This window comes from Biomphalaria glabrata, chromosome 2 (genome assembly GCF_947242115.1).
Source record: "Biomphalaria glabrata chromosome 2, xgBioGlab47.1, whole genome shotgun sequence".
NCBI classification, from domain to species: Eukaryota; Metazoa; Mollusca; class Gastropoda; family Planorbidae; genus Biomphalaria; species Biomphalaria glabrata.
In genome coordinates, this window is record NC_074712.1 from 38,506,644 (window position 1) to 38,519,837 (window position 13,194).

Below are 13,194 nucleotides of genomic sequence, written 5' to 3' on the forward strand. Positions count from 1 at the left end.
TAATCAAATTTCATTAGCAAAAAAAAATCAAAATATGTAGAAGATAATTTAAAAGACAATAGTTGTAATAGTGTTACCATTTGTTCAGTGAAAAGACGAGATCCATCTCCTAGTGTAAATAACTCTCCCAATATGGATGAGAGGAGAGTCATGTCAGCTGCAGGTCCCAAATTTGGTAAGTTCTAAAAAAATATCTTTGTAAGCTGTCATTTTCCCCCATCTTGTTCTTGTTTGTTTAATTACACTAGAATCTCTCTCTGTGTGTCTCAGAATGGTGCATTTGAATGAAATGTGTGAATTAAAAAACTATTTTTTGTTTAGTTTTAAAGTTGTTTTTTTGTTAATCTTCAAGTGTTAACAAATGAAACCTTTTAAGCTATACTGTTTTCATTTCTAAATTAGCTAATGTTATAAAGGCTATGACATACAAAATCACAGATGGACTTGTAATAGTAATCAATAATAAACCTATATCTTCGTTTCCAGTCTAAAACTAACAAGTACTTTCAGTATCTACCTCTGTCACTGTCATACTTTCTGCTGCTCCATCGCTAATTATAGATAAATATTAATATAGAGTTTGTTAAATTTTTTTTTGAGTTAAAATATTTGATTGAACAAAAATTTTGTTTAAATATGAATATAGACAATAATTCAGTTTCAATAGTGTCTCCTTGTTCTGTGAAATTTCTTTGTCTTGTTAGAGCTTTTTTTTTTTTTTTTTTTTTTGCTTTATTTTTGCATTTATTTACTTAGCATGATTTTTTTTCTAGACATACAGTTACTTTAACTATTCTGTATAACACTTTGGAGTCATATTGCCTTTTAAAATGTTTTAACACCCAGTACAATAGAAACACTTTTATGTTTGACCTAAAAGAAAACATGTTTTTTCTTTCATGTCCATAAGGAATAATCTCCAGTATTATACAGAATAAATTACACAATAATAGTCTTAAAATATTTATTGGCTTGCTTTGAATTGATTAAGCTGTTTGTTGAATGGCTTTATGCAAAATAAAATGTTATTTTTGTTTGTACATAACTGTTTCTGTCCTTTCTGATTGGATGTCTGCCTGTATTGCAACACCACTTGCCCATCACAGGTGCTGAGTCGCCAGGTGCAGTGAGAAAACTGATGGCGCTCTCTGACAAAGTGAAACCCCACAATCCTAAAATCCCTGTAGGCAAAGTGACAGTGAGCCCTGTCTCAAACAGGAGGGGTCCAGGTCCCACCTCGCCACGAATAGGGCTTCCCAGGCCGGTTCCAGTGAACTTGACACCCGAGAGTACATGCCTCGGAGCAGGCCCTCGTAAACAGCCTGTCAGGACTGGTAAGATCTTAGTCATCTGGGGGTCTCAATAGATGAAGAAATACAACTGGGACACATAACTAACTTTGACTGTAATATTTGTATTTATTTTTATAGGACAAAAGGGGAGGCCTTTAAATTAAAACTAATAGATCTGTGACTCAGATTTGTGACATGTAAATTAAGGAGAAAATAAAGTCATCTGAGACTCTGTTTTAAGATGTACATTTGTAAAAACTTTGTGATCTGGGATACTTAGTTTACGCCTAAATGATATATTTTTTTAATTCACTAAAAAAAAAAAGAGAAAAATAAAAATTAATAAATTAAAATTCTTTATTTATAACTTTACATAATTTTAAAAGAACAAAAATGAAAAAGAAACAAATTCTTGTATTTAATAAAGCTAGTGATAGATATAAAAATCATAAGGATATTAGAAAAGACATACATATATTTTAGGGCCTTAGCATTTGTTCCCTTATCAAACACAACAAAAAAATTGTCATTGAATAACTCACAGGTGTGCTCTGTAGACATAACATCAAATTAAAGCATGTACTATTGTATTTGTATTTTTAGTCTTGGACTGGTTGATTGTAACAATTTCTTAATGGTAATTTTTCTAGCACTCTGTACTGTATTCTCTTTGCACTGACTAGAAGTTCTTGTACACAGCACACTTATGTATCTAATTAGTTGATACATTCTTCTTGACTCTCTCTACCTTCTTTCCACCACCAATTCTTGACTCTGAGTGCTATAATAAAACTAAAGAATGGAATGATCTGTGATGTTGTCTTTTTGTGCTTGAATGATTTTTTGGTTTTGTTTTTGTTTGCTCTCTTCTTGTTGTTTTGTTTGATTAGAGAAAAGGAAAAACACATGCAATTTTGTTTTTGTTCATTATTGAAAAATGTTGCATTGATTGTCCTCATCCCCTTCTAATGACTAGGTTCTGTAGGCTCAACAGACTCATCCAGTCCTACTAGCAGTGTTCATAGCTTTAAGAGTCAGCTGGCATCTGAGAATGATTCTGGCCGTGGGAGCATTTGTTCTAATGTTTCCCCCATACAAGTCAGGAGGTTTACCACCCCAACTGGCCCAGTGTACGCTGGTACTTATAGCCCTGGTGGGTGTGTCTTTCCTTGTCATATTTTTTGTTTTTGTAGCTTTTTTATTTTGTTGTTTAGTTTGTTGGAACCTTTTTAAATCCTAGAATCCTAGTGTTTCTGTACTACAGCATGAGCATGCACTTGCTTTCTCCTAAACTAAGTTGATGAGTCTTTGATTTGATCTTTTTTGAAGGTCCTGTCCAGCACATTAGACCACCCCTACCCTCATACAACACAGTCAAACGTATTTCAGGCCCAGCAGGTGGGACTTACTTTTTTTTTAAATTATTATTATTATGATAACAGACCTGCCTACCGTTACGCAAAATGCGTATTCGTTACGCAAAAAATTCCCAAAAATGACCGTCAGTACGCAAATACGCATTTAACCCGTCGCGTTACGCATTTCGTATCCTTTTTTCCCCCCTCTCTTGACTAGCTTACGAGCGGTCACGGAGGTCACGCTAAGCCGTCCTGTAAAGGGGGGGGGGGGGAGACAGAAAAGGTGGGGGAACACATTGTGTCCAGATCTATACTTTGTTAGTTCTTAAAAGCAATTAGAATTAGTCTAGAAATGAAGAACGCGAGAGTGAGGGAGTGGCGGGTTGGTACCGTCAGTTAGCTGATACACCAACGTGACTTTTTTTTTTTTTTTGTAAGTTCATTAGTAGATATTAATTATGTTGAATTCCTGATTCCCGTATTCATTTGTATAGAAAAAAATATCGATGTGCTATTGATTCAAAACACATTGATCGACATTGTAGATATCTAGTCTAGATCTAGATAACTTGTTATACAGGAATAGATCTAGCTAGAGTCTAGCTAGTCATTACGTTATGTCATGATTCTCTACATTACTCTACAATCTAGATCCAGTTTAGTTGTAGTATGATTTATATTGACTAGATCTAAAGTAGATTATATTCATTATATAGACATATATCCAGATCTAGTCTAGATATTGTCGTATTGGTCTAGATTTAGATTGTAGATCTAATCATGACATCTAGATCTATTATATATGACAAAATAGTGGATCGCGTAGTAAGTGTTACGCATTCTGGTGCCAAAATACGCATTTTGTCCATCAGCGTTACGCATTTGGACTTTTTTTTGGTAGGCAGGTCTGATATATATATATATATATATATGACAAAATAGTGGATCGCGTAAGTGTTACGCATTCTGGTGCCAAAATACGCATTTTGACCATCAGCGTTACGCATTTGGACTTTTTTTGGTAGGCAGGTCTGTGATAATATGAAGACAAAGACCATTTAGTTGAACACATATTACTGACCAAGAAGCCTTGAAGCTTAATATCCCAATATATGCAATCATGAATGGTTGGCAGTGTTTGAAATCAATAAACACAAGTTCTGTTAAGAAAAGAAATCGAAAGTCTACATTAAAAAAAAAATATTTAAATGTAAAATTGTAGTTAATTGATTGTCTCCATTACAAAATTCTCTAATTCTCTTTTTGTTTGATACCAATGTTGCAATGGTTGTATTTCAGCTATTCAAATTTTCCTATTACTGTTCAGATCAATAGATAAGCATATTCAAAGGGTGTGATAACAAATTATTTTTATTTATTGTGTTCTTTGTCTGACTTTAATTTGTGCTTTCTTATAAATTCATATATCATCAAATATATTACATTATAAACATATACATATATTAATCCATATTCAATTATATTAATTAGAGATTAAACATGGCACAAAGAAATTAGTTTTCATCTCCATGAATAAACGGTACTTGGAAAGAAAGCACAATGAAAAAAAAATGTTTTCAGTATTGTTCATTTTGGCTATTTTGTATTTTTATTTTTTTTTTATTTTTTTTAGTGATATTCACTATTCTTATTATAATTATATAGATTTAGTGTGATTTCAATTTGTGCAATTAAAAAAACAACAATTTCTTATCAGTTCCAAATAACAATCCTGCTCCCCCTGTAAGTCGGCGGCCACCATTGCCTGACTATGAGGCAGCCACCATAATGGCCAGAAGGCAGCAGCAGCAACAGTTGCGGTCTTACTCACAAAGCAATGTTTATGTTGGAGTCGGTCATGGTCCAGTGACTAGTGACAGTGACTATGATGTCCCACCCATTGAAGGTGAGTTGAATCCAGTCAGTTTTGTTATGTCATGGTTCAGTGACTATGATGTGCCACCCATTGAAGGTGAATCCAGCCAGTCTGGTCCAATCTGTTGTCTAACAAATAAACCCACTATTGAGAAATAGGAATATAAAGTGAATCATCTTTTTGAATTAAGTATCATAACAAGAGGGCTGAGTGGTAAAGTGCTTGGCTGGTCCCCAGTGGGGTCTCCAGTTTGAATCTCTGTGAAATTATTGGTTTTTTAACTATAAGCAATTTTTTGGATGCCCCTGAGTTTAGCCAACTCTTATGACATAAGTTTGGGAAAGTAAAGGTGGTTGGTCATTGTGCTGTCCATGATACTCTCATTAACTGTCAGCCATCTGCCCTATAGATCACAAAGGCTGAAAGGGGTTCTTTACTTTTACTATGGTAAATACACTTAGACACCTGTTTTCATTACTGTTGATTTTTAACAGAGAAGTCAAATTTTAGAAGACCATAATTAGTATGTTGCTTATGGTTACATAAATGTTCCATTTGGTTGCTTGTTATAAATTGATATAACAGTTTAAGCTGTTGTTTTTTTTTTACTAATTTGATTAATGAACTTTTAATATTTGGTTTCAGGTGAAGAGGAGCAAGTCTCAGCTGTGTGATTCAATTTGTCTCTATCTCAACTATCAGTCTATATAATCATGTTGGATAAACATTTGGTTTATCTGGTATTATTGACAATTTCTGACAATCTCTTTCAATCGAATGTGTGCTTGTGGTATTTCATTGTACAGGATAGAAACTCCACTGGTGCTACACACTGTATTTGGATTCTATGTCTCCTGCAACTGTTTGGAGATTGTGTCTTCAGCTACTGTTCAGGGGAATGTTTCTGCCACTTTTTGCTGAATGCGTCTTTTAGGATATTGTTCTCCACTAGTCATAAGACAGCTTGAACTCAGCACACTAAGTGCACCATTTTATTGTTATAAATAAGATGAACATAATGCTTATTAAACAAGGACTAAATAGTGTCTCTCTATCCACCTCAAAACTTGGCTATGACGGAGTAGCTGGAGTGAAAAGTGCACCAAGGAAATGAAGAATTTATTTAGACTCATTTCTTGGTTGTTTAAGAAAAACCTTGGATTGTTTCAAACTTGATTGGTCATTTAGAAATTAAAAGCCTCCAATATTTGTTTATTTTAAATAACTCATGTGAATCACTCCAGAGCTGTTTTGAGCAAAAGTATTAAAGCTTTATTTCATTGTTGTTGTTTTTTTTTTTCAAATTACGTTTTTAAATTTAAATCAGCACTGAAATATTTTCACCATAGTCCTTATTCATGTACAGAACCCTTGTTGATCTACTTTAAATTATACCACTTAGCTTTTTTTCCCCATCTTCCTCACTCTCATGCTCATAAAGAACCATCTTTTTATCATCTGCTGGTAAATCAAAAGGCCACATCTCCTTCAGTCATTTAATCCAGTGCTTCCTTGTAATTACCCTTGTGGTGCATTTCCTTTGCTACTACAGTAGTTCAACTGTGATATCTACAATGGTTCTCCACTAGACCACTAGCTTTTCATCTTTTTTTTTTTGTTTCATCATGAAAACAATGTATCACAATTGACATTTTTAAAATTGTTCCATTTTTCACATTTATTAGTCTGTTGCTGAATTAAATTGATATACAGATAACATTACAAAACTCAAAAGAGCTAAAAAAAAAAAAAAAAAAAAAAAAAAAAAAAGGCTAAACTAGGATAACATTTACTGCTGCTGTGAATTATGTTGAAATAATTTTTTTTTAAGTTACTAAATAAAAGAAAAGTGTTGTCCATCTTTTGAACCAAGTGCTAATGGAGAGATCATGAAGGCCATGGGGTTGTGTGGCCAACACAACAACTGGTATTCTTTACTTTAACCTATTATTACCAGTTAGTTCTTTGAAAACTGGATGAACTTCAGGACTTATGTTCAGTCTCAAGTTTTTAAAAATCCTGACCTCTGCCAAGACTCTAAACCCGTCCCTTGTTTGACTTTGTGAATTGAATTTGTACTTAATACTGGCACTAGACAATACCTCTGTATGATGTGGTAATGTATTACTTCATCCATTGGCGGTAGCTGAACACATTAACTAATGTTTTTGTAGCATTTGAATATATGTACATATTTGTAGTTGATACCTTTAGTTTGTGTGTCTGATCTGTTGTGTACATACAAGTGGCATAGTTGTTGTTTTTATAGGAATTAACATGTGACCTTGTCTCTGAAACTGGAGCTGAGAAACAAAGCATGTTCAGGATACTCATTATTATTATTATTTCCTTTTTTTTTAATTTTAGCTTTGACAATAGAAAAGTTTGTTTCTGACAAATGAAAACAATTGTATTTAATTTATCACTGCTCATTTGACACCAATGTCATTGGTATGTTACTGCATTCATTATCAAGTTATAAAATCTAATGAAGATTTTAATGTAAACATATCAAGAATTTCAAAGACTTCACAGCAACATCTGCCAGACACACATTCATGCACATTTAGTCCCTTTCCAATACAAAAGTAAGAGGAAATAGTAATTTGCTTGTTTTGATACCATACTAAACAGGAGTTACAAAACAATGGCTTGAAATTGATATTAGTGTTAATTGCAAGGTACATGCCTAAACTGTACAATGGAATGATGAATGAAATGCTCAAACTTGAAACAAAATGATCCCAAAGTTAGTCTTGAACTATATTTGGCTTGTGTGGTTGCTTTTTGTTTTATTGATTATCATTATACAAAATTAATAATGTTCTAATTTTATATCTCCACCAAGCTGTTAGTGAATTATTATTGGACAAATAATTTTGTCAAATTCAGCATTTAATTTATATATTCTAAAAAGTAAGTTTGCAATTTTCTAGTCCTTCCTATTGATGTTATTATCAGTAATAGTTACTGATTGTGCGCGCACACACACACACACAGTGACAGACATATCAGTATAATTTAAAATGTAATGTTTAAAATTGTTTATACTAGAAAAAGCAAAGCTAATTAAGATCCTAGTACTCCGTATATCATGTCTTGGTTCTACATAATTCTAGTTCTTCATATGACATGTCATGTAATAAAACACATTTTTAAAATTATATTGTTGTTTTATTTCAGTGTAAGCAATATACATTCAAACAAATGATGACTTATACTTTTTATTAAGATAATTAAATATATATATATATTGAATTTGCATTATTGGAGGTGCTTTGGCCATTCACAGACCCAAATTTCTCTTTTTTTCTGGTCAGAAGCCTTAGGCATCAGCAAAGAAAAAGACAGACCAGAAAAAAAATAATTTTGGCATATATATAGTATAAATTATATAGCCTTTTCTTTATAAAGGCTGCAATTCTCTCTCAGCTTCCTCTGTTTGCATTTAGTTTGTATAACCATACACTAATAAAATAAGGTGCTGATATAGATGATAAAATGAGAGATTATAATTTATTATTAATTTATATTTTAAAATGAGTGATCAAGTTATTATTCTCATTGACAAATGCAATGAGCAATTACCACTACTGTGTACATTTTGTGCAAGATGTTAGTTAGTATTGTAATATTTCATCCTGAAAAAAAGTACATTCACTTGAGAATGATACTGCACTTTGCCTAAGTAAATCTACATTCCACATTATGGAGTTGTAGTGAAAATGTCTTCAAGACTTGTCAAGTCACAGGGTTTGACACAATAAAACATTCTAGAATTTTTAATTCTTAGAAAAAATATAGGTAGGAAACACAGTACAGTCTGCACTTCTAAAGACTTGTGTTATTTGATAAGTTGGTTATTGCTACTTTTGGCTTTTTGTAGTCTATTGCATTTACATCTTTACAACTAAAAGATAAAAAATATTCAAAGTCTGATTTACACCATTACTTTTATCATGTAACATTTTCACACGAAATGGGTAATTGAAATCTGATCTAAAATATCATAACCTGCATTGTACTGCAATGCTGAACAGATCTACAAAGGTTGCTTTTTGAGTGGGTGTGATAACTATTGGCCTATCTTGTTTAACCTTTATGACAAGTGTTAGGAAAATAATTTTTGCACATTTGAGTTTTGCTATCAGGCTCTATATATACGCCTACAAATAGTGTTCAGGTGGTAGTTGTATCATAAAGATATGTAAGATAAAATTAAAATTACTATCACAATTTTTTTTATGCATTTTCTCAGTTTTGTTTGGGATGCGAGTTTTGAGAAAAAATTTTAAAAAATCAAAACAGATTACATCAGCCTATAGCTATGTCAACTGTGCAAAATTGTGTAAACCCTTCAAATCAGTAGAAATGATATCTTAAATACTTGCTGGTGCAAGTAGACACGCTAAATAAAAGCACAAAATGATTTTTAACTTTGAAATCATTTTTCAAAAACTAAAAACAAAATGAGTAAATAAAACCATCTTATTAGATTCTTTGACAAAGCTAATCCCCTTAGCTTAATTAACAAAAAACGTTTGGCTATTTTCTATATAGGTACTGAGCAAACTGTAATATTAAATGTCTTTTAAATTAACATAAAAGTGTCCTCATGGGAAAAATTCAATATGTTAATAGGAAACTCTGCATTCTATAGAATGCATAACATTTCCAGGTAAAATAGAAAATAACCTCTCTAGTTCCTATTTTGTCAAGGCCTTTACAGAATAACTAATATTTATCCAGGCAAAGTGTGAAATGTTGATTGAAAGTAAGTAAATAAAATTAATCAAAGATTCTTAAAATAATTTATTAGCCAGTATTCTAAATATTTTTGTTGTGTTCTTAAAGTGTAGAATTCGCTACACGAGATGGTTTGTGAGTGTGTGCAATTCATTGTGCCAATAAAGAAAATGTTTCATATTGTACAAAAAGGAAAATAGAATCCATTGTACAAGCAATCCTATTCTACATGCCAACATGGTTCAACAAGGCACGCTCCCATAAGCTAGCCAAATCTGGTAAGAATTGTAGCAGTCTGCACAGATTTTTTAAAGCATTACAATTTTAACTAAATATAAATGTTTAAAGCATTACAATTTTAACTGGAATATAAATCTTGAAAAAAAAAATTTTTGTGAATAATTTAACTTTGAAAAAGAGAAAGCCCAATGGGCAAAGTGCAATTCACATCAAGGAATTATGAGACTTTGGCATATATGTTTGAAATGACTTTCTTTTATATTTTGTTTCAGAAGATATTTTTTTTAACATCTCATAAATTATAATATTACATCAGTTTAAGGGGTTACTGGATAGCAAAATTTTTTTTTTTTATTTTTGCTTTAACTTAATAACTATTGTTATATTATATCATATGACAACTCAATAATAAAAAATATATATTGAATGTTGTCTAATGTTTCCGGGTTGCCATGGTAACGGCAGCCATCTTGAAAATAAACAAAAATTAGTTCATATAGGAAAATTCTAAAATTTTTCAAAATAGATAAATTTCAAAGCTAAAAATACTTACACCTTAAAGTATAAAGGTGGCTGGAAGGAGCTAGCTAGATTTTATACATTTTCCCTTAGTATTGTGCATTTTATGATTTTTTAAAAAAGGGTGATTTTTTTCCTGTAAAATGCATCCACATTTTTTTTCCCAAAAGATCATATATTAAAAACTTCTTCAGCTAAAGTCATTAAAACTAGCTGATTCTCTGTATTATTTATCTCTGAATATGTGTACCAAATTTGACACATTTATCTCTATTAGTTCTAGAGATTTAGAAATATGTTTCAGGGGGGGGTCACAAAAAATGCATTCACTCAAAAACAGTGAATTTGTATTAAGAAAAATATGGAAAATAGTGTTCACCACGCATCATAAAAATGCTTTTTTTCAATAAAAAATGCTATTTTTTAGAAAATTTTTGGTGCCAGTTTATAAAATACATGTCCACCTATTTAATTACACCAAAATTGAAAAATCGATTTTTTTACCCAAAATCGGATCCAGTAACCCCTTAAAACTTGTTTAAACTAATTTTGCTGGAAACGCTTCCCTCTCTAGTAAAGTTATATATTGACTGATATGGATATGTCACCTTGATGGTCCTGGAATTGAAAGCTGTCCACGGCCCTCCCCTACCATTATGCTGTGGAAGGTTTGAACTAGGAGGTAATAAATAATCTTCAATTCTGAAGGAACATTCCCAAAATGTACAAAAAACAAACAAGCCTTTGATAATTTCTATTTAGCATACAACATGATGCTAAATATAATTGCAATAAAATATGGTTATCGTAATGCCCGTTTTTTTTTTTCAAAATTAACAAAATTGCAAGAAAAAGGCTAATAGTGCAAGTCTAGCCATACCAGGAGTGGTTTTAGATTTCATACGGCTAATAGTGCAGGTCGAGCCATACCAGGAGTGGTTTTAGATTTCATAAGGCTAATAGTGCAGGTCTAGCCATACCAGGAGTGGTTTTAGATTTCATAAGGCTAATAGTGCAGGTCTAGCCATACCAGGAGTGGTTTTAGATTTCATACGGCTAATAGTGCAGGTCTAGTCATACCAGGAGTGGTTTTAGATTTCATAAGGCTAATAGTGCAGGTCTAGCCATACCAGGAGTGGTTTTAGATTTCATAAGGCTAATAGTGCAGGTCTAGCCATACCAGGAGTGGTTTTAGATTTCATAAGGCTAATAGTGCAGGTCTAGCCATACCAGGAGTGGTTTTAGATTTCATAAGGCTAATAGTGCAGGTCTAGCCATACCAGGAGTGGTTTTAGATTTCATAAGGCTATTAGAGATGTAAGACAATTTTTGCTTTCTTCCTAATAATTGGAAATACAGGCCTACTTAGAGCTTATGTTGCCTCTAGGTAAATCCAGCACTGAGCCATACAATAGCTAATCAACAAATATTTAGGCAGCATGTTTTCTATCACGATATTTATCATTAAAAAAAAATCAATAACCCATGGAGATTCCTGGAGGCTGTTCTATCCCCTTATCTTACTTTAACGTAGACTTCTGTTTTTTTTTAAATCCATTTTTATGATTTTGAAATCATCACCACATCCACACATTATTTCTTATAGATTTATATAGGCTATCAAATATTGTAATTATTTTGTTTTGATTTTTTTTACAGCCCTGCTTCACGCCATTTTCTATTGGGAAGTGATCAGACAGGTCACCATTGTGTCTGATCTGGCCTTTTTGTCCCACGTGAAACTGCTTGAGAATGGATAGGAACGTAGATAGGCATCCCAGCCTGGCCAAAATCCTCCGCAAACCATCGCGACTGACCGTGTCGAAAACCTTTGTGAGGTCCACAAAGGCAGCGTATAGATTTAGGTTCTGCTCTTTGCATTTTTTTTTGTAGTTGCCGCAAAATAAATATCATGTCAGGCGTACCTCTACCGGCTCTGAAGCCACATTGGCTCTCAGATAACTAAAGAATGGGTTAGTCGGTCGAGCAATACTCGAGCAAAAGATCTTTCCTGCTACAGACAGAAGTGTAATGCTTCGATAGTTGGAGCAGTTAGACTTGTCACCCTTTTTGTATAGGGATATGATTACGGAATCTCGAAGTTCAGGTGGGACCACGTACGCACTTCTCCCAGCACAGGGTGAGCAAGTCTTTTAGCCTCTCGGTTAGGGCGACACAACCCAGTTTAAATATTTCAGCCCATCAGAGACAGGTGCTTTGTGTTTTATTTAGTTTATGAATTGCTGTTTCAACTTCCTCAAGTGTCGGTGGATCGTCGAGCTCCTCTGATAATTTTCCGAGGGACATTTGCCAGCGATTCCTCGATACGAGCCTTTTGTCACCAAATAGCAGGCTATAGTGTTCTGTCCAGTGATTTAGTATGTCCGCCCTTGCTAGTTAATAGGGTAGAATCATCGGAGGATCTTAGCGGCGCCGTTATAGTCTGGTGTGGATGCATCCATGTGGTCTTAAAAAAAAGGGGGTTGGTTATCGCAAGCTTTGCTTCAGAGCAGAGTTCCAACAGGAGCCTGCCGCTATCGTTGCAGTTGCCAATGCCATGTCTACCTAGGACACCTGACCAAGCGCTGTAGTCATTCCCCACTCGAGCGTTGAAGTCACCCATGATAATAAGTTATTGTTAGTAGTGTCCACCTTGCACAGGACTCTCCTCAGGTCAGCGTAGAATGGCTCTGCCTGCAGCGTGGGAGCGTAAGCACTGATAATAGTGACGTATCTAGAGCCATCTAACGGTATCCTGAGCGACATAAGTCGGTCTGAGTGACCAACAGGGATTTCTTCTATTGCGCTCCATCATGGACATACGGTATGGCAAGACCGCACTACAATCAGCGATGTCCTTGCGAACGCCGGTATGGACAGTATAGAGGGACTTCTTATGGTCCGACAGTTACGCTGGGTAGGGCACGTATCCCGTATGCCAAAGGCAGTCCTTTTTGGTGAGCTAAAAGGTGGACGACGTAACAGACGCGCCCCACGGAAACGCTTCAAAGACCAGCTTAGGCGCCAACTTGCCTTAGCTGACATAGAAGAGAGCACCTGGTTGCATGCGGCCTCAGCACGAGACAGCTGGAGGTCACTCACAAAGGCCACAGGATACACATTTGAGACCAAAAGAAAATCCGCAGATGGCGAAAAGAAAATC

General features: G+C 34.0%; 1 protein-coding gene across 12 annotated transcripts in view; it reads left to right on the forward strand.

Annotated features, from left to right (window-relative positions):
• LOC106054959 (rap guanine nucleotide exchange factor 6-like) overlaps window positions 1-7,690 on the forward strand; it is a 71,309-nt gene extending 63,619 nt beyond the window's left edge. For 10 of the 12 annotated variants that reach the window (XM_013211096.2, XM_056020421.1, XM_013211106.2 and 7 more), the window contains 6 exons: window positions 89-175; window positions 1,107-1,334; window positions 2,269-2,445; window positions 2,622-2,690; window positions 4,368-4,556; window positions 5,172-7,690. In XM_013211096.2, coding sequence (XP_013066550.2) covers window positions 89-175; window positions 1,107-1,334; window positions 2,269-2,445; window positions 2,622-2,690; window positions 4,368-4,556; window positions 5,172-5,200 — 779 coding nt within the window. In that variant the 3' untranslated portion in view covers window positions 5,201-7,690. The remainder of the gene's footprint in view (window positions 1-88; window positions 176-1,106; window positions 1,335-2,268; window positions 2,446-2,621; window positions 2,691-4,367; window positions 4,557-5,171) is intronic. The other 2 variants (XM_013211088.2, XM_056020420.1) reach the window with 2 other exon arrangements.
• The last annotated feature ends 5,504 nt before the right edge of the window (window positions 7,691-13,194 follow it).